Raw genomic sequence first — 26,598 nt, forward strand, 5'->3', positions numbered from 1 at the left:
ATATCGTACTGGAAGTATTCCCTTTAGTGTCTGTGTTAGCACATTTTAGAATGCATCTATTAAAGAGGTAGTTTGGAATAGGTGCAAATAGAGACTCACACAACAGAAATTTATAAATAATACATGCAAAAAACATTTGAGGGAACATTTCTAATATTCCGTATTTCAGAAAAATAAGTTATTGAGGCTATTAAAACATTTGCCAGCAATTTGCACTCTGACTGGGAGTCCTTCTGAAGATGGAATGTTTGGGAGGTTGAATATCCTCTTATCCTTAGCAGGAGTCCTTCCAAAATGTCTGAGCCTTATTAATAAGGTAGCGTGGAGGAGTGTCATATGGCAAGCGATGCATGTCATGATTTACTTAAGCACTTTTGAAGGTTGAAGATCTTGTAGTCCAAAATGCTTAGCAATAATAACAGCCAGTAGTCTCTCAGGACATAAAGTAGAGTTTGTTAATCATAAAATAGTTTGTTAATCAAAATTCAATATGGTTTGAGGGAAAAGAAAGACAACATGAAAACAATTTTCTAAGTGAATGTAGTATTTTAGGCAGCAGAGTTCAGTGGAGCCATATAACGAGAGCCAAGCTCTCAGAAGCAGATGCTTAGGGACGTATACACAGAAATGTGTGCTGTTGTACCCTGACCCATGCTTCTGCTGCTTTCCATCCTGAAAAAGAGCCGCTGCTTACCCCAGACATTGGGATTGCACCAAAAAGGCTTTTGTGTGAGTAAAGGTAACCTGCCAGAATCAAAGAGGAAACACAGGAAAAAGTTAAGTTTAAAAAAAAAACCCAAAAACATTATCACTTTGCTGACTCCATTTGGATTTTCAGAACCTTCCAGAACCGGCCAAATTCTTCTGTTATTGACATTTATTTCTCATTGGTTCCAGCAGGAGCTGAGAAATCTTACAGATTTCAGCAGGAGTAATATGGAGTATTTATGATTGCTCCAGCTCACGTATCAGACACAAACGGTAAACAGGAGTGTTCCAGTAAAAGGGTTTTTCTGTTACAGTTCTAAGTGGAGAGAAAGCAGACAATGCTATTTAGTGAAGCAAAGCAAAATATGCAGTTCCCAGCATAAAACCTAAATGCAGAACCACAGAGACAATAAAATGATTAGAGTAATCTGCATTATATTATATGCCAGCCTGGATATGAAGCATTTATATGACCCCGCCAGTGAAGAATCTTTAGCATAAATGAACTCACTTCATCCTTAAAACGCAAGTGAATTCCCTTCAAGAAATCCAGGAAGGTCTTGTCGAGTATCGTGCTAGAAAGCAGGAAACTGCATCCATTTTCTTCACATCTAAAACAAGCATAAAGCCATTCTTCCATTATCTTTACCTCTCTGCTGCAAGGAATTGGAATCTATGTGGCTGGGATCAAGCCCGTTGCAGCAGATAAGACACTCTGGCTGGATATCCTTCCCTCAATACAACGGGATTTCTTTGATGGCTTGGGGGGGGGGGGTGGTTTGTGAGTTTTCTTAATACTTCCTGAGTTTGGGAAAAGCTGAGTTTTCCTTGTTTATTTTTAGATTTATATTATGTCGTTGGAAACTGGTAGTTTAATTAAATTTCTCCCTATGTAATGCAGTACACATCAGGAAATTTAACTGACCAACTCAGTGCGGCGATTAGTGTATTAAATATTGATTTGAGACCTGGTAATGGTACCATTAGTGACTGTGCAGGAGGTTTGTTTTATTAAACTGCATTGCATGTCATGAGAAAATGTGATCTTGCTGTCCTGAGTCACCTCTGAATTTCATATTGCTTGTCATAGGATAACAAAGTCTTTCAGAACTAAGCCGTTTTACTTTTATTTTATTTTATTTTATTTTATTTTATTTTATTTTATTTTATTTTATTTTATTTTATTTTATTTTATTTTAATGTATTCAGCATGGTCTGTTGGAAGTTTTTGAATTGGCTTCAGTTCAGTTATTTCTCCTCACTCACAGCATTTTAACTGAGGGCAGAATCCAAATCATGACATTGACCCTGCTTAAGTCATTTCCGATGCGTTCCTGGGCTTTTTGTGTGCCTTCGAGTGTTATTCCTTTCAGGCAAGGGTAAAAGATGCTGTTAAATCTAATTATTATGAGATTATTTGTATTTATTCCTGAGGCCCAAAATGACTTCCCTTTTTGCATGTTCTTGTGCTGTCGCAGCTGGACAGCTGGCCGGGAACTCATCGGTGGAGATGTATCGGCAAGTGCTTCTGTCAGGCTGCCGCTGTGTGGAGCTGGACTGCTGGAAAGGACGAACAGCTGAAGAAGAGCCAGTCATTACACACGGATTCACGATGACAACAGAAATATCCTTCAAGGTACAGCAATGGAGCACACTGGTGTAGCTGGCTTTAGCTAGTGCAGTTTCTTTCAACTAATATGCCTCACAAGTACATTGCCAGAATATTACTGCAAAGGTGGAAGGGAAGAGAAACGCGAGGGCAAAAAGATGCTGTAAGAGGTGATTTCAGAGCACGTGCAGAATTATTGGAAGAGGAGAGTTGCACTGTGTGGAGCTTGCACAGGAAGAGGTCTTTGTTCTTGCCTTCCTCCATGGCAATCGGAATGTGATGGTCTGTGCCATGTGGGGACTGGGCTCAGTGCCCAGGTCTGTACTCCTGTGCATGTCTCTGCATCCATGCTTACGAAGGGGAAGAAACAAGGTAGACTTACAGCCAGGGCTGAACGACCAGGTATTGCCACCACAACTGGTTTTACACAGCGTGAACTGGGTCTGCGGATGGGTCTGGAGCCAAGATGCTAGGGAGGAAGGACTGGTTAGTATTAGGAGGAATGAGGATTATCCCTGGTTCTTTACGTGTCCAACCCTAGGTATTGTGTTTGTAGGAGAGATATTGGAAGGTATTTTAAACCTACTCACAGAATCACAGAATGGTAGCAGTTGAGGGGTTGGAAAAGACCTTCAGGATCATCTAGTCCAACCCCCTTGCCAAAGCAGGGTCACCTACAGCAGGTTGGACAGGATCTCGTCCAGGGGGGGTTTGGATATCTCCAGAGAAGGAGACTCCACAGCCTCTCTGCGCAGCCTGTTCCAGGGCTCTGGCGCCCTCACAGTAAAGATGTTTTTCCTTATGTTCAGATGGAATTTCCTGTGTTCCATTTTGTGCCCGTTGCCCCTTGTCCTGTTGCTGGGCACCACAGAAAAGAGTCTGGCTCCATCCTCTTGACACCCACCCTTTAGATATTGATAAGCATTGATGAGATTGCCTCTTAGTCTTCTCCAGGCTAAACAGACCCAGGTCTCTCAGCCTTCCCTCTTAAGAGAGATGCTCCAGTCCCTTGATCATCTTATACTCAGGAATATTTCATCTGTCGCTTCAGGGCAAATATTTTTTTCTCTGCACAGAAAACTGTAAAAATGTATCGACTGCTGGTTTCTTTTCAGCACTGAAAGTGTGCTGCTTGACTGAGGAGGAGCAAAATGATAGTGAAATAATGTGTCAGAAGTGTGTGAATCAATTCAGAGTGATCGCTGGGTCTTGAATGCTGAATCATTTATCAGCTCACGCTTTTGGCGTGACCACGGTGCACAATGCTTCTGTTCAGTCTGTCAGTTTTCTCTCTCTCCTCAGATAGGCTTTCTGAAGTGCGGAGACAGAAGCAATATATACTCCCCATCCTTACGTTGCTGGGATTTTTGTGGGGTTTTTTGTTTGATTGGTTTTTACCTTGCTTCATGACTTATAGAAATCAGTAAGGTTTTTCTCAGCTGCAGACTGAGCTGCTGTCAGGGTGAGATCTGATAGGGAACCAACAATATTTTTCACACCGTAGCCAGGAATCTGTCCATGTGTACTTTATATATACCTTGGAGATCCTGTTTCAGGTGAGTCATTCTGCAGCTCAAGTAAGGTATGGAACTTCTCATGTTGTTCCTCTCTTACCATTGAGAATTTGCATTCACATTTGAATGCAGTGCAAGACTGAATCACCAGCATACCCGTTTCTCCACTGAACCAATGCCTGAGCTTCTCATCCTCAGGTTTCATCACTCTAATCCTGATTTTACTCTTTCAGGTTATTTTCCCCATGCATGCTCAATTTCATCCCTTTTTGCAGTTGACAATTAATTTATGGGTTTAATCCACAGCTTTAGCAGTGTGTAGGAGCAAGAAAGGCCTCAGGACTGCTTTCAGCAGTACCTCTTATAGAATCATAGAATGGGTTGGGTTGGAAGGAACCTTAAGGATCATCCAGTTCCATCCCCCTGCCCTGGGCAGGGACACCTCCCATAGACCAGGTTGCTCAAAGCCCCGTCCAGCCTGGCCTTGAACCCCTCCAGGGATGGGGCAGCCACAGCTTCCCTGGGCAACCTGTGCCAGCGTCTCACCATCCTCACAGTAAATTTCTTTCTAATCTAAATCTCCCCTCTTTCCGTTTTAAACCATTACCCCTGGTCCTATTGCTCCAATCCTTGGTAAAGAGTCCCTCCCCATCTCGCCTATAGGCCCCATTTAGGTACTGAAAGGCTGCTATAAGGTCTCCCCAGAGCCTTCTCTTCTCCAGGCTGAACAACCCCAAGTCTCTCAACCTTTTTTCATAGGAGAGGTGCTCCAGCCCTCTGATCATCTTTGTCGCCTCCTGTGGACCCATTCCAACAGGTCCATGTCCTTCTTATGTTGGGGACTCCAGAGCTGGACACAGTACTCCGCGTGGGGTCTCCGGCCTCAAGTGTTCTTAAGCCCTGTGTGATGCTCCATAACCAAAGGGAGGGTGCAGGTTGGTGGAGACCAAGCCAGTGCTGATGATCTGGGTGGAGACCATCAAGATGGGAGGACTCAGTATTTGTAACCCGATTCTCAGCACTGCTGTTCCCTTATAATGGCAAAATTGCCTTAGATGCTTTTGAGAATCTCAGCGGTTTTGAACAGCATTAAGGTGGTACCAGCACTTAGTGATTTACTGGAGCTGGAAAGAAAGCGTGCAGTGGGAATCACTTCATCGTGCGTTCCCCCATAGGAGAACTGCTGCTGTGAAACTGCAGCTTCCCACCTGCCTTCACCCAGCCTTCTGCACCATTTACTATTCTTCTAATAAATGCTTTGCCTTTCTGCTTGCTTTAAAGACTAGAAGTGGTCTTAGTCTAAGCACGTGACTCATTAGTGATATGTGAAGCATTTAAATATTTGGTGATTGCAGTTATTAAATATAGTCATTCACCACTGTGTGCTGAGAGCGCTAATTTCTCATAAGAGATACTACAAGTTGTGTGGGAGCTGTGTTTTTTCCTACTTACATGAAGACTGTAAATTTTGTTTGTAACCTTGCTCATATCAGCACATCTTGAGATGGCTTGTGCTTTCCTTCCAGCCCTGGGTTCTGCAACCCCACATCAGAAGAACATACCAGAAACTCACCTTTCATTTTAGGAAGTGAATTTCTTACTGTTACACTTCTTGATTGAGCCTTTAAAAGTACAGAAAATGAACAAAAGGAATCCCCAGAGGAGGCTTGTTTAAAATAAATACATCTTTTAGGTTTCAGTCATCCTTATGATTTGGGAGGGAACAGGCTTATGGGCTGTTATAAACTCCGGAGTTTGACAGCAATGCACATGGAAAGTCTTCAGTGTTTTATAAGTTCTTTTGAAAAAGATTTGTGTTCCAGTAGGGAAGCATTGAATAATTTGTAGCAGTGAGTGCATTACTATATTGTGCACCCCACTAAAATTAGTGTTATCAAATGATTCCTCTACTGGATTTACAGTTGCCATTTTCCGTCGGAGCTGAAAGGAAACTTCTACAGAAGTTTCAGTTTCTGAGCCCTGTGATGATTACTGTGCAGCCAACTGCTTTAACTGAGTAATGTTTTTTCTTCTTCCTTTTTTTCCTTTTTTTTTGCCTTAAAGGGATTTCTCTCATCAAAAAAGAGGGAACTAAAACTTGTGACTTGGAGTAACTAAGGATTTTATGGATATGTGCTTGTGCTGATGATGTTTAGAAGATATGTGTTTGTCAGACCATGTTTATTATTACGCAAAATAGTTCACAAAAGCCATAGCTTCAGGCATGGAACAACTCCGTGCAAAGACCAAGTTTTACATATAAACTATTGATTTAAGCAGGCGTAAGTCATTTCTTGAGAAATGTGACGCTTGAGGCTCATGAGATGTTTTGGAGATTTGATTACAGTTCAGGTTGAAAAAATTGGTTGCTGCAAAAGCGCATCCGGAGCTTTCTGGGATGTTTAGAACAGAAGGTCTGACTTCAGACAGTTTGGGTATGATTTCTCTTTGCGTCTTTTCTACCTTCAAAGACCAAAAACACTGTTTCTTTAGAGACATAAATTTGTAACTGTCTGTATTTTGATTCTTTAGGAAGTAATAGAAGCTATTGCTGAATGTGCATTTAAGACATCACCCTTTCCAATCCTCCTTTCCTTTGAAAATCATGTGGATTCGTAAGTAGTTACCATGTTTTCCTGTATGGTGCTATATTTTTTTATAAGGTCTAAGCACAGGATTATGTATGTACTTGTGGCAGCTCTATTATATGACATGATCAACAGCTCTTACCCAAAACAAACATCTATCAACCTGAGTAATCAAGATGCTAAGAATGAATCGCACGTGTTCTTAAAAACCTTCCTGAATTAGAACCTTTCGTATGAAAGAGAAAGTTTTAATAATTGTGAGACAAATTGTGTTAACTTTATGGTCTCAATATGTGCTGCTGGAATGTGGCAGCACTTCATCAAAAAAAAAGAAGCAATATTTCACCTGCATATCACCCTGTTCTGTGCTATAAGCATATTCTGCGCACAGAATGTGGTCTGTTTCTCCTATGTTAGAAGTAGAGGCCAGAACCATAGAGTAGCTAGGAAAGCAGAATAGGTGGTATGGAAGGCCAGGAACTGTTCAGTTACTGCCAAAAAATACCAATTTGCTGAAGCTGTTTTCTTCTTCTTTTCTGTTAATTACAAGAAAGGACATTTTTCTGCATAAGAAAAGTGAGCACAATTTTAAATTTGTCCCAGTTGTCTATTTGTTGATGGTGGTGATGATGATGATTATTATTATTGGTTTAGTTCTGATATTTCTTTTTTTAAGTTTGACATTGACTTTGGGTTTGAATATAGAGACCACATGGTTCAACGTGGGGTGACACTGACACATAACATGTGCTTCAACTTCAGTTGCCTTTTCCCCTTTTGTTTTCTGCTGTGAAAACATTTTCAACACTTCTGGGGCCAGTTTGGTCTGAGATATTTCTTTTTTTTTTAATATGAAATAAAAAGTCATCTTTGGGGCAGCTATGAATGATTTAATACAAATCAGTTGGCACTTTTGCTTCTTGCAGAGGAAAAGGGTGAGGGCTAACTGCTTTTCCCTTGTTTTAGGAAGAACATTCTCGTCACAAGGGAAGGAACTGGTAGAAGAAGCTGTGTAAGAATGTTTTTAAGAATAGATGTGACAATACAGATCAAAAATGGTGTAGGTAGAAAAATTTAAAATCTGAGAGCTAAGCTACACTACCTGTATACATCACAGTATAAGTTTACACTAACTTTTGTGGGCAAATATGTGCTTGCTCTGTGCACATTTAAAGGCCACATGGTTATGATTCAAAGAGCTACCTGTTAAATCCTGCTTAGTTAGTTCTGTCTTCCTCTGAAAGACAACACAAATACTGTATTTAATTTCTTTCTCTAATCGGTCCCCTCGCTGCTTTCTTTTTGGTGTAAGTTGTATCCCTTTGGACTTGCATATGCTTACCTACTGCTGTAGGTTTTAACTCACAATGTTTTTCTCAGTGCTTCCAAATGCAACCGCTGGTCTTTAGAAAAGATCTCGACCATTGTTCTTCAATGTTTTATATTTTATATTCATTCTTCTGTATTTGTTAAAATATACATTCACTTCGTTACTAAAGGCAGAGAAAAAGCAACATCCAATTTATTTTAACCAGAAGGGTTACATTTTTCTTCCTTTAAAGTCATTAAGACTTAAATCTTCAACTATTCCAGGGTGATCTGTTCTATTTTAGGAAAGTAAAGAACTAAAAAAAAAAATGTATAAAATAAACTCTTGTCAGATGAAAGTTACATACAAAAGTGGCTTTAAAACTATAAGATGAAACACTGTCAAAATGAAAGGCGATGCGATACTGCAGGAGTATGTCAAAAAGGGAACAGAGTTACTGCTGCCTTACTCTGATCTTTGCAATTTGCCCCACAGAAGCCACTGGACCTTTCTCTCCAGAAAACTCCAGTCGTGGAATAATGAATTATCCCTAAGTGTAGTATTTGATGTCCTTTACCATGCATTGCTATGACATAGGTTTTTAGCAAAGCAAGTTTGCAAAAACAATATCAAGTGTTTTCTCTTTCTGAGGCTTTATTGCTATTTATTATTTTCTGCTGCAGTAAATCATCAGACTTAATGTGTATGATTTCTAATTTTGCTCTGGATGAAAATAATTTCTAGTTATTTTCCTGACTGCTGCAATTATCCCTTAATTTCTTCACTAGTTGCTAGAGAAATCTGCAATTAGTCACGCCACTCACAGAAACCTTCACCTAATTTCATGGAATGTTCCTTTTGTCTTTTCATTTACTTGGAATGTTGTTTTTCTCCTAGATCGTAAAGATGGGCTTTGCCCTAAGTATTAATAAAAGAGGCTAAGTGGTTTTATAAAATTCTTGTCAAACAAATCCTGTGACATCAATTCCTACTTTTGGGTGACCAAATTTTTCTTCTGATTTTCAAGTTACAAGAGTCAGTACTCATGTGTGAAATGCTGGTCCTGCACAAATCGATAGAAATTTTGGCATTGGCTTAAACAGAAATGTGGTTTTAGCCTGTGTTCTGTATTCATGGCTTTTAAACAGACTGTGATTATCAAAGGTAAATCGTTTTACATCACTACCATAGATATGACACTGTTAATCACCACTGGACTTAAAATGCAATTTTTCTTTCTTGTGGTTTGTGTTCATGAGAATATTTTTAACAATTTTTGCCCACCTAGGGAACGAATAACTTATTAGCACGTAGTATTAATCATCTCATTTTGCTTTCTTTCAATGTTTTTCCTAGAAGGACTCCTCTGTAATATCTTTATAGCATGTGAAGAATTTTCATTTCCTTTACTTTAACTCCACAGTGTAGTGTATTCATTTTTGCCTGGTTTTATACAATAAAAAGTTTAGAAAAAGAGGCAAGCATATAACTTTTAGAATATATAAAATACTATGTATGCCGTCGTTTATATTGAAGTCAAAACATGCACGCTGAAAAAAGACAGTACTAAGAAAAGATGCGGTTCTTTGAAAAAATAGAAAAATGCCCTGAAAATGTTGAAAAGACCTCAAGAAGACCTTGACGTTTGAAATAGGGCTTGCAAGAAGATAAGCAATCTGCAAATCTGAAAGCAGACACTCTATAATTAGAAATGCACTGATGACATAGCAAAAAGGTTAAGTGATCCTTGAGCAGTATCCATATAAGATTGCTTCCAAGATTAAATTTAATTAGAGTTATTCATATTGCTGGTTTCTTGCTGGAATTGTTATTTCAAATATTAACAGGATTTTTTATCACTTTTTCTTCCTACGCTTTAAATTATTTTAGACTCTTCTGGGAAGCATCTGTGTCTTTGTCTTATGCAGAAGAAGGATCTCTGCAGAAGGACGATAATATAATGTTAGGAGCAGTAGTCGTGCAGGAGTGCCAAGGAGCCTCTGTGATTGACCTTCATAATAGGCATAATACAAACACAGTAAAACAAAGTGCAAGCAATATAGTAGTGGAAATGAAAACATTTCTTAATATTCTTTATGTTTCCGTATCTCCAGGTATCATGTTCCCACTTTATCTTCCCTCGCCCTGGCACATTCTGGGGACATATATAATTAGTCTGTATGCTAACAGTCCACGTCTGCACATTGAAAATTATAAAGCAGATAAAGTCAGGTCTTTTGAGGCAATCATTTTTCATTACAACACATGAATGCTGAAAGAATTTCCAATAACAGTAGATATGGACCAGAAAATACTTGCTTTTTTGTTTCATAACACAAATGGGGAAATAGGTTGATGCAGAGAAGTTTGTATTTCAGTCTGTTGCTCTGGATCATCATTTTGAAAGAAGGGAAAATAAAAAGAAACTGATAGTCCAACTTTTAAAATACTGTAATAGTAATATATAATCTGTACTATTACTGATGATCTATCTCTTGAAACAACATATATATGTATATATTAGAGAGAGAAAGAACACAAAAAATACCATTTGGTTAAATGCTGGTACTCTTAAATATTTTTTATTCTCTCTTAGGATCTTCTGAAAATACCTTTGCCTGTAGTCCAGTTCACAAAGACAAGTAATTTTGCTATGTCAAGATTTTCCTACTTTGGCCTTGTCTACTACTGCAAGGGTTTTTTAATAGTATTGAAAACTGTTACTTTTTCCCATAATTTTCCTTTTCCTTCTTTCTGCCTCTGGGATGCAGTGACATTGGAATTTATATGCTAAACCAAAATAATGTTGCATTACATTTTTCTCATTTGCAAAAATGAAAGTTCTCACTGTGCTCTCTTTGAGGGAGGCGTGTAATTAAACACAGAAGATCGGACTAATTTGTTCTAGCTGTGGTGATAGTTTGAAATTTATTGGATTTAACTGTTGCATATTTTTTTCTGTTTCCCCTCAAGAGTTCTTTTTGGAGTTGATGTGCCGATTTAAAAATGCTGATTACTGTGATTTCAATAATTCTGCTTTTTTTGGTTCAAGGAGATGTCCTTTGAACTTCCTGGGTTCTAAGAGCATGGGTCTATTCAAAATATGCACTGGTGGAGAAGACTGAAATAAAATTCACTATAATGACCCCCAGCCCTATAGCAAATACCTGGTCTGCGTGCTTACTAGAGTGAGGTGCCTTTATTTTCGCTGGTAGATGGCAGCTAGAATTAGCTAGCGCGCCGTCGTGGCCTCATCTCTTCTTCCCATCACCTCCTCCCTTGTGGGTTCTTAGTTCCACTGCCTTGCTTGTCCTCATCTTAATTTTCCGTCCTCAGCTAAAAGTGCCTCAGCTTTTTTGCAGAATCGGCTGCATGCAAAAGAAAGCCTTAATGAAATGCTGTAGTGATTTAAACTGCATGCGGCACCTGCGTAGCTTTGTGGAATAATTTAAAGCCTCCTTGCAATATGTTTTGTTGATGACTGAGCTAACGGCTGGTTCACCCCATATCTGCTTCAAGGGACATCCTGAATGCTGATCTCAGGGAAATTACACTTTCTGATTCAAATGCCACGCAGCCTTTATCTCAGCTCTGGTTTGGCCTTGCTGACCCCAGGAGGAGCTGCAGTGCCAAGTGCTCAGTTGGTAGCTAATGACAAACTGGGCCTAACCGTGGTTGCGCTCGTGGTTTGCAAGAAAAAAATGAGCACTCCTTTTTTCCTATATACCCAGCTCTATTTTGTCATGAAAAATAGCTCCATGGCAACGTAACCCCTTATACCATTCGTGTATCTTCCATGATGTGCAGATCATAGTTAACGGTAGTTGAGGAAGTTATGTTAAGCAATATAAACCTCTCCTTTAATTGAGGCTTCTCAACAGGGTATCAAGAATGGAAAATTTTAAAGATACCTAATCTCAGATATTTCAGATTTTAAACAGGCACATAGATCGAAAATACACAGTCGTCTAAAATTAGAAAGAGAGTGACTGTAGCACTGAGCTGCAGTTATGATGATTTGAGTAATATTTCTGAGCAGTATAACCTCTCTTCAGTCCTAAAATTCACTGATAGGCAGGAATTATTTCATTCTTTGGTTGCACTTTGGGAAAATTTATTTTAAGTAGAGTTTGCTGACATTCAGTGTACTTCTAGAAGATGTCATGAAAACCACTGGAGTAATTTACTATGGTAAAATCTGACACTCTTATCTGATTTCAAATAAAATTTAAAAAATTTTTAAAAAGGAATCTGACCACCGACCCAAACAAGCTACAATGATCACTGAGTGGCTCCACCTAGCAGCTTGTTATAACATCTAGATCCCCGCTAAGAAGGCTGTGTGGATATGTTGGTCCCAGTTACATATACATAACATGCATGCAGTATGTAATTACATGACTATAAAATGCGGTTATACCAGCTCTTATTACAGCAATTCTCCAAATTCACATAACACCTCTTAGCAGTAGCACAATTACATCTACGCTATGACTTCTGCCAGCGAGGAGATGTCAGGGGAAATACTTCTGAGTGAGCTTTTGGTGCAAATCCGGCCCAGGAGGTCTGTGGATGGGTCGGTGCTTCGCTGTGGATGGGGCAGGGCTGTGGCTGGAGGGGCTGTCACGCTGCAAGTGCCTATAACTGATGCAGTTTTGCTGGTTTTGAGACCCAAGTAATGTCTTCTGCCCCTTCTTCTGTATGGCTGTGCCCTGTAGACAGGCCGACTGAGGTGGTAGGTACCCATGGCTTAGGAGGTTTAACAGAGACACCTGCAGAGGAGACTGCTTTCTGCGTACCTGCGGTGGGCTTCATGCCCTAGGTTAGGTGTGACAAAGAGAGAATGAAATCCAGGTGGGGTTTTGGGGGCAGTGGTGAGAAGAATGCCTGGCACGTGTATAAAGTAACAAAAGGAGGAAAATGCTTAAACTTTCAATAAAAAGTTACCTGAAAGGCAAATTCACGTAACGATTATTTCCTTAAAGGTAACAAATGACAGACTAATTTTTTTATTTTCTACTAAGTGCATGGAAAAATGTACCTCAATGTTAAAAGTTTCATTTCAGTATTATTCAATTGAGTAGTGCCTTTATTTCATGTATGATCCTTTTGATAAGCTCTATCAGAGGAATCGGAATAATTGCATGATATATCTAGGTCTTTCTGAAAAATTACAGCAATTGGATCAGGAAATTGTATCTAGTTTAGGGATATTAGATATTCCATTACTGCTGCTATCATTCTGTTGCATTAGTAGGACTCATTTATTTATTTCTTTTCTCCCCTTTAGACCTAAACAACAGGCAAAAATGGCAGAGTACTGCAGATTAATATTCGGAGATGCACTGCTCATGGATCCATTGGAAAAATACCCGGTAATATGGTTTGGTATTTATCAGATCACAAATACCTGTTTGAATTTGTATTTAAGCGTTTCAGTCCCGTGTCATTCTTCACATACAGCCTTTCAAAGCAGATTCTAAAGAAGGGGGTTAAACAATGTGAGCCGTGGCTGATTTAAGCATATAATTTTTGATGCAGAGATTGTTCTGATACAGTGAATTGTAATCTTATAAATGCAATTGATTCTCATAGCTGCCATTTTATAATGTAGGCTTTCATATTTGAACTAATACTTATTTCAGTTATTACTGTAGTCATTTCATGAAGCATTTTTCTTTTCTTCTTAAGTGCCCTCAGGAGCCCTGTTTCATTTAACGTTGAGGTTACCCCTTTTGCAAAAAATATTTCATTTGAATAGGGCTTATAGAGGTTACAAAATTATCTTGCACTATGCACCCAAGAAAATGCCATAAGCTCGTTTCTTTTGTTGTTGTAACAAATTTCTCTCCCTTTTTCCGCAAGCTTGAACCTGGGGTTCCTCTTCCAAGCCCTATGGATTTAATGTACAAAATTCTGGTTAAGAATAAAAAGAAGTCGCATAAGTCTGCAGATGGAAGTGCAAAAAAGAAGCTCTCGGAGCAAGCTTCCAACACATGCAGTGATACATCTAGTATGTTTGAACCTTCCTCCCCCGGAGCAGGTATGAATTTAATCTACAGGTATATTTCTTCCTAAACCACAAATGCTTAATTACAGCTATAATTCTGCAGTGTCGTCAGATGACATATCTGTTCCTCAGGCAGGCAAGGGTCAAGCCACTGTTGTCTTGGTCAACCCACAGACCTCTGTGCAAAGTGCTATACGATGTTCTTCTGTTCCAGAGATGGAAAAATAATACTGCAAAAAAATATTGATTACCACCAAGAATTACAGGGAATGTAGCCAATGGAAAGCAGTGTATTACATTTAACTTGTTCATTATTAGCAGAATTTTTAAAATCAGAAGTGAAATAGAAAAGTTACTGTAATTTGACGCATATATTCTGGTAAAGCCTATGGGATCTTCAGGGGGCCATTATGAGTGTTGGTATGCAAAAATTAGGAAGAGATGGTCCTTGTCCTGAAGAGCTGAAAACCTAACTGGAAAAGACAAAGAGAAGTGCAAAGAAAAAGATGAAGTAAGGATTTGCTCTAAACCACAGGAGCAGATTAGCAGCAGGACAAACAACAAAATCTGTATATCCTGATTCCCAGCCCAGTGTCTGGTCCCTGCATTAGGATTTGTTCTTTCTATTAAGACTGAAATTTTGGATTGCTAAAAGTGTAGATGTTTATGCCCCGGGAGTTGAATGCTTAAGAGAGCAAATTGAACACTCTTCTGGAATATAAGTTTATTACCCTTTGCCATTAAAAAACTTTTTTCCATTGTTTGTAATTTTTTCTAAACTCTGATTAATTGAGCTGGAAAAAAGATAAATCCTGCTGTATTTGTGGATAACATTGTTTATCCTATGAGAAACGATAGATTTTTCAACTATTGTGTTAAGAAACTTTAAAAAGGGCATGCTTTGGAGTAGGGCTTGCGTTTCAAAGGAAGATTCATCCTGGTGTCAGGAATGATTTAATACTGTTTTCTTTATTTGCTTTAGACAAATCCCAAGCAATAGGAAAATAAGTGTGCATATGCCAACTGACTCCTTTTCAACACTTAAATCAACCCTGGCTTCCTAACTCTGCATTTTTGTTACCAGCACGTAGTGAGAACCCAGTGGCAAAGGATATGTCGTTTGCTACGTGATTTCTTCTGAGCACCTGATCTGCACAGAGGGTCACAGCTTTGGCTTTCAGGAGCCTGGTTATGAGCTTTTACAGGAGAAGTGATTCACATCTAGTGAATCTAGATGTTGGTGATGATGCAAGGCAGGGGGGGCAGTCCCATAACAGGATGTGTAATTTTAAAAATTAACTGTGAATATTGTGTCTGTTTTGCCTACGTAACAATCTGTGTTAACTGGAGATTGTGAAGATGAACGTTTAAAAATTAGAAACTGCTAGAATTGAGATGGCAAAATTGATATGGTTCATCCATGACTGACAAAATATATTTATATTTTATATATATACTTGTAATCTACTGTTAGCCATTGTTTCTCCTTTAGGACCTGTGCCTCTTTTAGAGAATGCAGTTAGTCAATGTTTTTTCTCTATATATCATTCAATACTTGATCCTAGATTTAGCATCCTCATCTTGCAGTGAATTTCTGTGGGGGTATCCAGGCTGCATATGAGCATTTGACAAACAGCAGTGAATTTATCAGAACAATACCTATGGGAAGCGAAATAATATTAAGCCAATTTTATCTAAGGACAGCCAAGTCTGAGAGAGCTTAAGAACAGTTTAGGGGTGACTGACAAGGAACATCCAGCACGCGATTTTTCAAGAATCCCTTTAATTTTTAAGTATTCAGAGCACAGCTCCAGCGATTTCAGCTACAGCTTACAGCGATGAACATGCAGCATTTCTGTAAATCAGATGCCAGATTTCTGTCTGTGAACATTTAAAAAGAGAGAAATTATTCACCATTTTATAAGACTGCTGTAGCAAGTGCCAGTGGAGAGTGTGGTTCCATGGGGCAGTGCTCAACAGTCGCTGTGACATCCTTTTTTTCACTGCCTTGTTCCTTATGGGCATCTCAGTATCGGCAACATATAATGCTGGAGCCCCGCAACCATTGTGCTCCTCCATACCCAGCACCAATTTCTTTGTGGAGCATAGAGAGAGTAATGCAATTAAAGATTCACTAAAGGAAGCCTAATCCTTAACATTTCTTAATATGAAGTGTTTCAATTCTCCAACCTTAATATAATCTTTACATTTAGCAAGTTGGGCGTATTATTCAAATGACTCTGTTGTATTGTATAGCTCCTGTCAGAATTCCTGCTGATCTCCAGGAGAAAGTTGTGCTGATTTAGCCTTCTTGAGATTTTAAATGAGATTTTTCACAGCAGTACAAAAAACATGGAGATTCGTACTTCAGTTGATAGCAAGCTTCACTGTGTCTTACACCGCTTGAAGTCAGATTTAAATAGAAATAAACCACTCTTTTGATACGTTTATAAAACGTATACCTTTTGAAAGCTAGGTGGTGGTAATATAGTAGTGATAATTAAGAAAACAGTTTTGAAATGAGCTTTGCAGAATGGCTTGCAAGACGTTCATGAAACCGATGGAAAAAGTAACTTCAGTAGGCTATAATATCTGTCAGTGGAAAAAGCTTTCCCTAGAGGTACAGCAAAGCTGGCAAGGTAGAAAAAGAATTTCTGAGAAAACACTTGTGAGATAGATTGTCATTTTGGTAAACAAACATCTTAGACCTGACTGTTGCAGCACAGTGAATGGAAGTAAGTAAGAAAGATTTTCCAAGTTAGATTACGTAGCAAAAAGAACCGTGGCAGTTCTGCAGGTACGTACATTGTACTTAAAGTAGGCCTGTATTGAGAGTAACCAAAACTTGCTAATTGATCAGTATTTAAATTTTTAAGCAAATTGTTAATTTCTCACTGATAGGATGGCATTTTTGTCAGAGTAGTAGGTGCTGCAAGGAGAGAGTCGCAGGGCGAGAGAGAGGGGGTAGAATAATTTCCATCATTTCATAATGACTAAATAGAGAACCGGATAAAAAGTTTTAGGCACAGTGGATGTAAATGCATTGGTACATTGCTGCTGCATGCCAGCTGAGGCCGTGGCCCACTATTACAGAGTAAAATGTTTTAGCAAACTGAATAAAGTTCACTTTTTCCTTTCTAAAAATCAGCAAGTGCTGATGCACAGCCTGTAGAAAAAACAAAAGGTGATTTCCCCCTCCAAGATGCTGGTGGCTGCCTGAATGTTATAGAGCTAACAAGCTGCACCAGCAAGTACCACGTTTATAATCCATTCTGGCTGTTATTTTAAAGGGGCCTGAGAAAGCAGATTACCCAATTCCTCTGAATTTCACACAATGTATAGCCCTTCGTTTTATTAGGCTCTCAATATCCGTCATGGTGCTGAGATATGGTGAGAACGGATAATATTTTGCACTCTGCTTCCTCAGCTCTTGGTAACAGGGATTTGGCTTGTCATTCCCAGCTCTCCTCTGCTAATCATTTTCCATTCGGTGTTACTCTGTTGAACCCCGCTACCCATCAGTTGCGATTCAGCCTCCTTTGTCCACTTACTACGTTGCCCAATGAGCGTTTTTGTGCCTTCCCCACTCAGTAGGGACGGTTCCTTAAAACATCCTTGAAACTACCCCGTTACTCCAGAGAATTTTCATGTGCCCTTCTACCCTGTGAGCGGTTGACGCTCTCTCCGTTATAACTTACCTATTGCGGTAGAGAGCAACATTTTTTTTTATTTCCTGATATTCTGTCTGCCTCTGTCCATGGGCAGGCTCTTGTCTTGTACTTGGAGGGCAAGCCTTTGGAGCAGGCATGGAGAGGTCTTGGCCTGGCCTGGGTTTGTAGTCCCACCTAAATGCAAGTAATAATTATGCCACTACAGCTAGTTGTCCCTTAGACAAGCTCACACATAATGGACTCAACCTGCAGCACAGCTGCATATCCCAGCCCACGTGCATTTATGACCTCCTGGGAAGGGATAGGAATGATGGCACGGGGCTGATCCCACTGCCACTGTGGGAGGGTGAGCATGAAGTCATCCGCAGCACACAGACATCTCCTCAGTCTGGCCAAGGCTAGCTCTGATTTTGTGTCCCAGCAGTGTAATGGGAAAAGAAGATTGGGTTTGAGTTAGGACCATGCTGCTGGGTGAAAGGCAATGCAGTTGTCATACTTTCTAAAACATTTACTAATTTTTATTCTGTGTTTGCAGTCCTGTGTATTATTTGTCCTGGTTTTGCTGTCTGATGCAGAACATGAAAACGAGATCTGATCTCCTTGGGAGTTTTCCTGTTAAATATTTTTAAATAAATGAATAACGTGTTACGTACTTTCCTCCCTGGGCACTTCTAGCAAGAACGAGCTATCACCTACCTGGTGTCTCAGCAGTGCAAGTTGGGTGAAGTCTGCCCATGTCCCCCGTTTTGTGGACTATGTGAAGTGTTATTTTGCCCGTCTGGTTAAATCAATTGAGAACATCCCATCCAAAGACTGCCACTGCAAATCCTGCGAGAGCTCGGCTGGCTCTTCACAATGTGTTGAGGTTCCCTGAGCCCTCCCTTGAGCCTGTTGAGCAATCGTGTTATTTTCTTCAATGAAATGTTCAGGAAGAAATGTGTTCATGAATAAAAGCCTGACATTTCAACATCTGCATCTGGAAGGAAACGCAGCCTGGGTAGTCATCGTTTGGTTGTGAAAGGCACGCTCATTATTCAAATCATATGTGCTGTCCATGTTCAGAAGGGGCCCACTGGGCATGATTCAAGGCCTGCTGGAACAAAGGGGAGTTTCTTTATTGACTCCGTGGGCTTTGGATTGGACCCTAAATTGAGAGGAGGAACTGAGACCGAATTACCGTTCTCTGGAGAGGTTCGGAATGCTGCACAGTGGTTAGATTTTTGTGTTGCCAAAATGAAATTGCCACTGATGAAGAAAGCTGAAAGGTTTGTGGAATAAAATCTTTAGGGAGAGTTGTCAGTCTTACAGGTGTGGATAGGTGACTGCAGTATAAGTTAAACCTTCTTTTCCAGAGTCGTCTTAAGATGCACAGTGTGTGCTTTATGACAGCCAGACCCACGGGAGGAGTTATTAAAGAGAAAGATGAGCTTGATATTCCTTAGTGGTATAATTTCTGGTGCAACCAAATCAAAACATTTTGGAGACGAGGGGAGGCATTCACTAATTAACAATAAAGAATCTGTTTCTTGCCCATAGGAATTTGATAAGTACACGGCAATTGGGAACGGGACATAAAATGTGTTGTGTTTGGTCCCATTTACTCCATCACTACATTTTCAGGGAAAGGACTAGCTTTATGCATCTTCTTCACATTATTTGATTTGCAGTGCCCTCAGCCGGTGCATTTGAGCTATGCCACCAGAGTCCTAGCAGTAAGGCACACCAAAGCAGCCTCTGAAGGGAACTGAAGTCAAGCTATTGCAGTTAGGCTCCTGTGCCGGATCCTCCCAGCTGCGCTACCTCAGTACGTGTTCTGCAATACGTTCAGAACAGATGGGTTTCGCTGCACGGTCCTTGATACCACAGCACATGAGAATCTCATCAATTTTTATGCGTGGTTTCTTCACCATATGCATGCTGTTAGGTGTGAGCTTCCTGGAACAGGTGAAGGCATTCACTGGAGGTCATGCAGGGATCCCTGCAACAAGAGAGGGAGTTTGAACTCGCATCTCCCAAACCCCAGGGCTATGCCACAAGCATGGGAACATCTCTTCAGAGTAGTATGGGATACTATACCCAAACACCGTGCACACTACGACGTTCTTTTCTCAGTGCTGGTACCTACCCCATCATTTCCAAACACGGAGTGTCCAGCAGCTACAAAGGAAGAGCTTTTTTTTTGCTCGGACAATAAGAACTTATCAATGCTGAAGATGGATGAATCTCTCGAGACAGTGTATTTGATTTGTGCTGTGACAAAAAGCACATGTATTATGTAGTCTACTTTAAGCAGTGCTGCTTGTGCATCTTTCTTGAATTTACCGTTGATATTTATAACTGTTGCTTCAGTCAGTAATTATCTTCTGCTTAAAACTTTCAGGAGAAGCAGAGATTGAGAGCGATGATGATGACGACTATGATGATGACTGTAAAAAGTCGTCGATGGATGAAGTAAGGATGTAGATATGCTTTATGGCGATGGGTCGGTTCCAGCAGTTGTGGGTTGGCTTGTGTTACTAGGAATGGGACTACCATCTAGTGGAGAAAGAGAGGCAGAGCACTGGGAAACACACCACCAACTTTCTGAAGTTGGTTGTTAATTGGTTTGGAAGCACATCTTTGCTTTGTTTATTTATATGTTCATTTACTGAAGAATAAGAATTAATAGCTCTACAGCTGATCTGTTTTAAACAACTGCTGTTGGAAGAAAAACTTGACGTCGAAAGCTTAGAGCTATATTTATTATTTATCCGACAGTACTGATAAACGTGCTCAGCACCATGCATGTGTAAAGGTAATGCGGTCCCTTCCCTAGGAGCCACATAGAAAGAACGAATACAGAGGCACTTTAATTAATCATTTAAATTTTATAGCAAATTTTCTTCTGTACTATGTGAAGCTCCCTGTGTGAGGCACTGACTTCCCTAAGCGAGGATGAGTGAAAGATGTCATGGTTGATAGAAAACTGGGCTTTTGGTATTTGTGGCCTCTGATGGCCACCGTAGACAGATCAAAACTGCAGCATTTTCCCTTCTCTGTCGTAGGGTACTGCTGGAAGTGAGGCCATGGCCACAGAAGAGATGTCTAACCTGGTGAACTACATTCAGCCTGTGAAGTTTGAGTCATTTGAAGTATCAAAAAGTGAGTAAGCTAAGCATGAGTAACGTCTTATACTGGAAATTACCTAGCAAGTGTTTTGAAGAAAGTTCCGGAGAAATGCTACTTGGCTTCCTCTCAGTTAGATACAGGCACACGGACAGAAAATGTTCCCTTGGTATCCAGCCAAATAAATCCCTATTTATTTTGAAACCTGCATTAGTCTAAATATCAAAACTTCATCAACAGTAAACATGCTGCTATTTCAAAAACATTTTTGAAAACGTTGTACTTGCATTGTCTTTGTTGTCCATGACTGCAGAGTAACTTAAGCAGTTTGAGAAAGGTGGTCATAAATATTGCTTTGGATTGAGCAAGTGCTTTATAGTTTGCCTGTGCGACATTTGTAGAGGATTCAGTGTAAGCAGAGTCTGCCCTTCCCCATATGCAAATTCACTCATTCCTACCTCTATGTATTATATAGAAAAGGCCATAATTTCATCCCCTGCTGGCTTTTACAGAAGATGCCTTGCTAGGAATGCACTCAGTGGCATCCTTGATAAACACTGCAGCATCTTTTCCTTTCTTGGTGCAGAACCCCCTACTGTTTGCCTGCCCTTTTTCACTTTGTTTTGACAGGTTGCGATATGCTCTTGGAGCTTTTTAGTTAAAGAAATATATAGCATTTTAATTTATTATGGATTTTTGTGGAGGCCTTGGCAGACGACAGGTAGTTGGTGCCTAAGCCCATATCTGTATACAAGATTTTGCATTTACTCATCATGAATAATAAACATATAAGAAATTATGTACCCTTCATTTATATGTGGGTATTTGTACAGACATACACACAGGCATTCACAAAATCATGCAGAGAGCTATGCTTGTTCCCTGTAGTGGTGTCCCTTTGGATGTTTATAATCTCTTCTAACTCTAATGAGAATTACAAGAACACAGTGGGAAGAAGATATTCCTTCTGGAAAGGAAGCCGTGTGAATCCTAGCAGGACAAGTTGATGCAGCTGTTAGGAAGTTGTCTTGCGTAGATTTCTGCTGTTCACATGCCTGTGCCTTGCCGAGTTTTACCTTTTGTAAAGAACTGCTGATGTCCAGATTTTTTATCCTAAGTCTCGATGTGACCTTTGATCAGTCTTACTGTTTCTGTGAACTCATATCGTTAAGGAATTAATATTTCTGGTGTTTGTGTCAAAAAAAATCATAATGTGGTAAATGTGGCCAGTTTGTTAAAGCAGTGCCCTTCAGTGGTAAATGTTGCTGCCTGGCTAAAGCAGTGGGCGCTTTGGCATGACTTGTGGATTCTGGTCTCAGTCCTGGCCTGGACTCACTGCTGGACCTTCATTAAATTCAGTGAAGATGAGCTGAATAAAAGAGGAGTTAGGTGAGGATTGTTTTTTAATTTGCTGCCTATCCAGTCGTTGTCCAGATTTTATTTTTGTTCACCTGACTTCATTTCTCTAAGTGTAGAGCTCCATACTTGTCTTTTATACAGTTTCATCATTTCAGTGTTAGGACATTTTTCTAATTTAACATTTTCTAACTCAGAAATTTGTTTTGATTTGTGATCCTGGCCCCCATGGTGATAACAGTACCTCACTGCTTCTGTCATTCATACGTTTTAGAAGTGCGTTTTCTGGTCTTGCATCCAACTTGTTAACAGAAGTATTGAATAGCACTGGATGTGTAACAGTCTCCCGATTGCCCTCACCAGATGTGTTCCCTGTCTTTGACAGAAAATAGCTGTAACTGTATTTTTTCAGGTTTTTCAGACAGTTTTTCAACAAGTTGTTTGTCCACTCCATACAGTGACTTCCTTCTGATAAGATATCACAGTGTAATATATCACAAGACAGAACTGTGTCTCCTGCACAGTCTTTTCTTCAAAGGGCAGGTTTCTTAATCCTCTGCAGATACTACAAGGAAATAATTGTTCTTATTTTAATGAGGAGTTTGATTAAGCCCTGGACATTTAGTAACTGAGTCATTTAACAGCTACCAGTTCTGGTTTCCTACAGATGCTCTACTTTAAGATAAGGCCGAGAGATACAGTATATGACTACAACATATTCTAGCACCTATAATCTAAATAGAATAAAGGCACTATATATGTATGTTGCATTAGGAAGGGGGAAGGATGGAGTAAGAATAATCTCAGTGCCTTTGTAAGGAGCTGAGATGGAAATAAGCTGGCTGGAACAGAGTGTGGAGAAAGGGAGGCTATTGCTTGTTGAAAAGGAAGAGGAGTGGTAAGAGAGCAGCCTCTAGGGAATGGCAGGAATCTTTTGCCGTTAGGAGATAACAGCTATGAATAATGGCAATAGCGTCATGGTTGCTAATTAGAAATAGGGACCACAATAAAGTCTGAGCCCCAGCTCTCCTGGAGGGAGAGAATCACTTTTAGAACACCGTGGTCACCCTATGACTTTTCACCATACGCTGCGAATAGTTTGTAGTCACAGTCTGGCAGCACATTTTCCTCTCACATTGGCCCAATCTAGCTCGTCACTTCTTTGGATCCACTGCTTCCTTTTTGGCTTCCTGTAAGGAAAGTGCCCACCTGTTTCTGTCCTGCTTCTCCCTGCAAGACAAGTGCTTTTGTTCACTTTTATCCCTCTCCTGCGGCTTCGCAGTTTGACTTCGAGGAGCCAGCCAGGCTGGCCTCCTGGCCGTCTCTGGATTACTGCAGCACTATTACTTCTAAAACTGGATGAGGGCAAGCCTTTTCTCTGCCTTATTGTTTGCCTTCAATAAAGTGGTGAGGCTAGAGGGTTCATGATGCAACACAGGCACTGTTTCCCTCACTTTTAAAGAGAGCAGTGCCAAGATATGTAATGGGTATGACCTCCCAGCGCTGTGGCGCCTTCTAGGCAATCTGCACAGCTGACAGTGATGAAATGGGAAACTGTTATTTTGCAGCAATCCTTACCTTCTGTACAAAAGTGTAAAGGAAAAAATACTGAAGCCAGAAGGGTCTTTACTTAGGCTCTCTGCTACAGCATGTCGCACGGGTACGTTGAAAGGTTGTGCACTCATCAGGTAAAGGTGAGTAACAAATGATACACAAATTAATGTTTAGTCCCACTGAGTTACAAGCTTAGGAGGAGCTTTTCACCGCTGTCAGGTCAGAAAGTCTGACCAAATTAAAGAGGTCACAGAAGCTCCATATCAGTCCACGGTTAGGTCTGAAGACCTGCTGGGGCACAGGAGTGTACCTTCAGGCTTGATTAGATAGCAATGGTTCCACGACTGTTTGAGACAGATGTGACCTTACTCTGACATACTGAAGATAACGAGAACTGCTGTAGGCACAGCTAGCACACTGCTTAGTTTAATCTGACACAGACATTAGTTATTATAGCTTCAAATTGGCTCAAAGCCCTCACATCTGCCTGCAAAGACAATCTAGAGATCCAGCAGGGCCCTCTGTGTTCCCCACAAAACCTGCTACAATACCTTTTCATCACACCTGTGAGCTTTGGGCTCTACCTCTTGAACATATCAACATGGTATTTTGCAAGCAAACATGAGAGATCGCTGCCCGTGCACTGGATTTCTGTTGCCTGCTGCTGGAACAGTAGCCATCTCGGGCAGTACAAATGCCCTTAATTTGGGTAGTGCTAATGTGAGCTCAGATGAAGCGCTTGAGTATATGCAGAGTGAGCTTACTGCTGTCAGCAAACCATTGTGTATGTAAATTCTTTGAGACCAAGGTGAAATGAGTGGGTGGAATGAGCTGGGATAAGGGGACTGAGACTAAACCAGTTGCTTGCAGCTCATGTATCGCGTATGATTTCATGCTCTAATGTGTCACTGTTTTTATTTCCCATTTAAACTTTCAGAACGCAACAAAAGTTTTGAAATGTCTTCCTTTGTGGAAACCAAAGGGCTTGAGCAACTTACGAAGTCTCCTGTGGAATTTGTGGAGTATCCTTGACTTTCAGAAGGCTGCTTTCTTGGCCTTTCTCTATATCTGAGATCTGTTACAGGGCTTTATTGAAATTTGGAGACAGGAGCTGGGGAAATAGGGAGCTCAAATGAAATTTGTAGATTTGACTGTCTTCCTAGATGAATTAATTGGCTTGAGCTCTGATGAGCTAATTTAAAAGTTGGCATGAGTCCTTGTGCTGTGGGCTAGGACTAGAGGGAATAGGCATAAACTACATCTTGAAGACCTGATACTTTGTATTCTCATTGTTAAATTTATCATGGTATATGAGGTGGTATGAGTTATGGTGAGCAAATTGTCAAAGTGTGGCTGACTTGGTTCTTTGCAACGTCATAAGAGAAAACTTGCTTTCCTATCATACCTCTAGTTCTAAGAGCACTGAGCTGTTTTGTTGCCAAGCAATTCTTTTTTTTTTCTTTGGAGGTTTTTTTTTTTTATAACTTTTAAAGAAAAGCTAACAGCATTCTGTTTAGACCTTTTGATGTTTCTCAATGTCTCTCATCATGCCTGCAGTTGAGAATGAATGATCAAGATAAAACAGTGCCTTAAAGAAGATTAATGGAAAGCTATTTCCACAGATAACCCGCAGCATGTTCTCATCTCTGAGATTTGTAGAGTCAACTACAAGAAGTGCACACTCACCATTTCTGCCTGTATGCAGAGGCCAATTCAAATGCTTATTCCAGAAGAGCATTTATTTTTTAACAGAGCACCTCTCATCCCACCAGAGGAAGACTCGCTGTTTTAGAACTATTTGGCCTCTATAAATGCAATCTTAGGAAAATCCCGAATTAGTAGCGGTAATGATAAATGAAATTTTATGAATGCTGTCTTTTCAGTGCATGTGTCTGTGCTATTTCCTTGCTTATTCCAAGTAGTCTGTATAGGAACAAATAGCACCTTTAATTACCCCGTATTTATCATATCTCCTACCAAATTACGGATGTCTGAAAGCATTATGGTTGCAGAAATCCAGTAAGAAACCTACAGCCGTTCAGTAAAGATCACCTGCGTTTAAATATTGTGGTTGCACCTCTCTGCAAAGTGATTTCTGGCGCATGTACTGTATCTTAACTACTCACCGTTTAGATACAACAAAATGCAGCTAAGCCGAATTTACCCAAAGGGAACACGTGTAGATTCTTCAAACTACATGCCACAAGTCTTCTGGAATGCTGGCTGCCAAATGGTTGCTCTTAACTTCCAAACTGTAGGTAAGTTATGGTGGTCTCCGGATTTTATAACCTGTACCTTTCCACTTCTCTGATACAGTTTCTGATTCGTAGGTAAGAATGGCTTAATGCATCAAAAGGTGCCTAGTGATTGATACCACAGAGCTGTTAATTTACATTTTTAACACAGTTTATTTCTTTAATTAGGAATATTCATAATTACCATGCTGTAGCTAGTGTAATAAACACACATAATGCCCTCCATATTGTCATAATTTTTAAGTGGTTACTGTTGAGCAGCATTTCAGATCTAGCAGGGATGTTTTTCCTCGTGTCTTCCAAAATGTCGGTATATCAAGAAATAAGGGACTTGGACAGCAAATTCCACTTTAAAAGTGAGTGTTTAAGAAACAAAGACATTTAGGCTCCTAGATGCACAAGTCACTTTTGAAATAGAATGTGTTGTCTTCCAGGTCTATGTCTGTTTTGAGACATACAAATACTTCCATCTACTGCATCTGTGGACGTATCCTGGCCGTGTGCTGCCTCTGGGCACCATGGTACCATTGTCTCATTCCCTTTTTCCTTTCCAGCTGTGCCCGTGTGTACAGCGCCTTTCCATGGAAAGCAAAACCCTACACAGGCTGGGATTTGGCAGAGTAATAAAAACCTCTTTGTTTTTTATTGACCCTGCTGGGTCAGGTACAACAGCGCAAGACTGAGGGACCCAAAACCTACGAATGAAGGCTTCTTTTAAAATGTGAAAATGTTATCTATTGAGTAGTCTCTGAAAGACGTCTTGCAGATACCTTTTTCTTGTCAAAAGAATCCAAGAGAGTAGCTGTGATCACATCTGAAACCTCTTTTACCAAGCAACAGTGTGCCGTAAATAGCTGTTTACAGTCGCTTTGAAATTACAATAAATAGTATTATTTTATTGCTTTTTTAAATTGTTATC

General features: G+C 40.1%; 1 protein-coding gene across 2 annotated transcripts in view; it reads left to right on the forward strand.

Annotated features, from left to right (window-relative positions):
• The window catches only part of PLCB1 (phospholipase C beta 1), a 398,333-nt gene that overhangs the window by 283,009 nt on the left and 88,726 nt on the right, over nt 1-26,598 (forward strand). For both annotated transcript variants that reach the window (XM_063331245.1, XM_063331246.1), the window contains exons 11-18: nt 2,187-2,344; nt 6,364-6,446; nt 13,019-13,103; nt 13,594-13,771; nt 19,790-19,860; nt 20,454-20,550; nt 24,362-24,446; nt 25,558-25,682. In XM_063331245.1, coding sequence (XP_063187315.1) covers nt 2,187-2,344; nt 6,364-6,446; nt 13,019-13,103; nt 13,594-13,771; nt 19,790-19,860; nt 20,454-20,550; nt 24,362-24,446; nt 25,558-25,682 — 882 coding nt within the window. The remainder of the gene's footprint in view (nt 1-2,186; nt 2,345-6,363; nt 6,447-13,018; nt 13,104-13,593; nt 13,772-19,789; nt 19,861-20,453; nt 20,551-24,361; nt 24,447-25,557; nt 25,683-26,598) is intronic.

Source organism: Chroicocephalus ridibundus, chromosome 3, assembly GCF_963924245.1.
Source record: "Chroicocephalus ridibundus chromosome 3, bChrRid1.1, whole genome shotgun sequence".
NCBI lineage: Eukaryota > Metazoa > Chordata > Aves > Charadriiformes > Laridae > Chroicocephalus > Chroicocephalus ridibundus.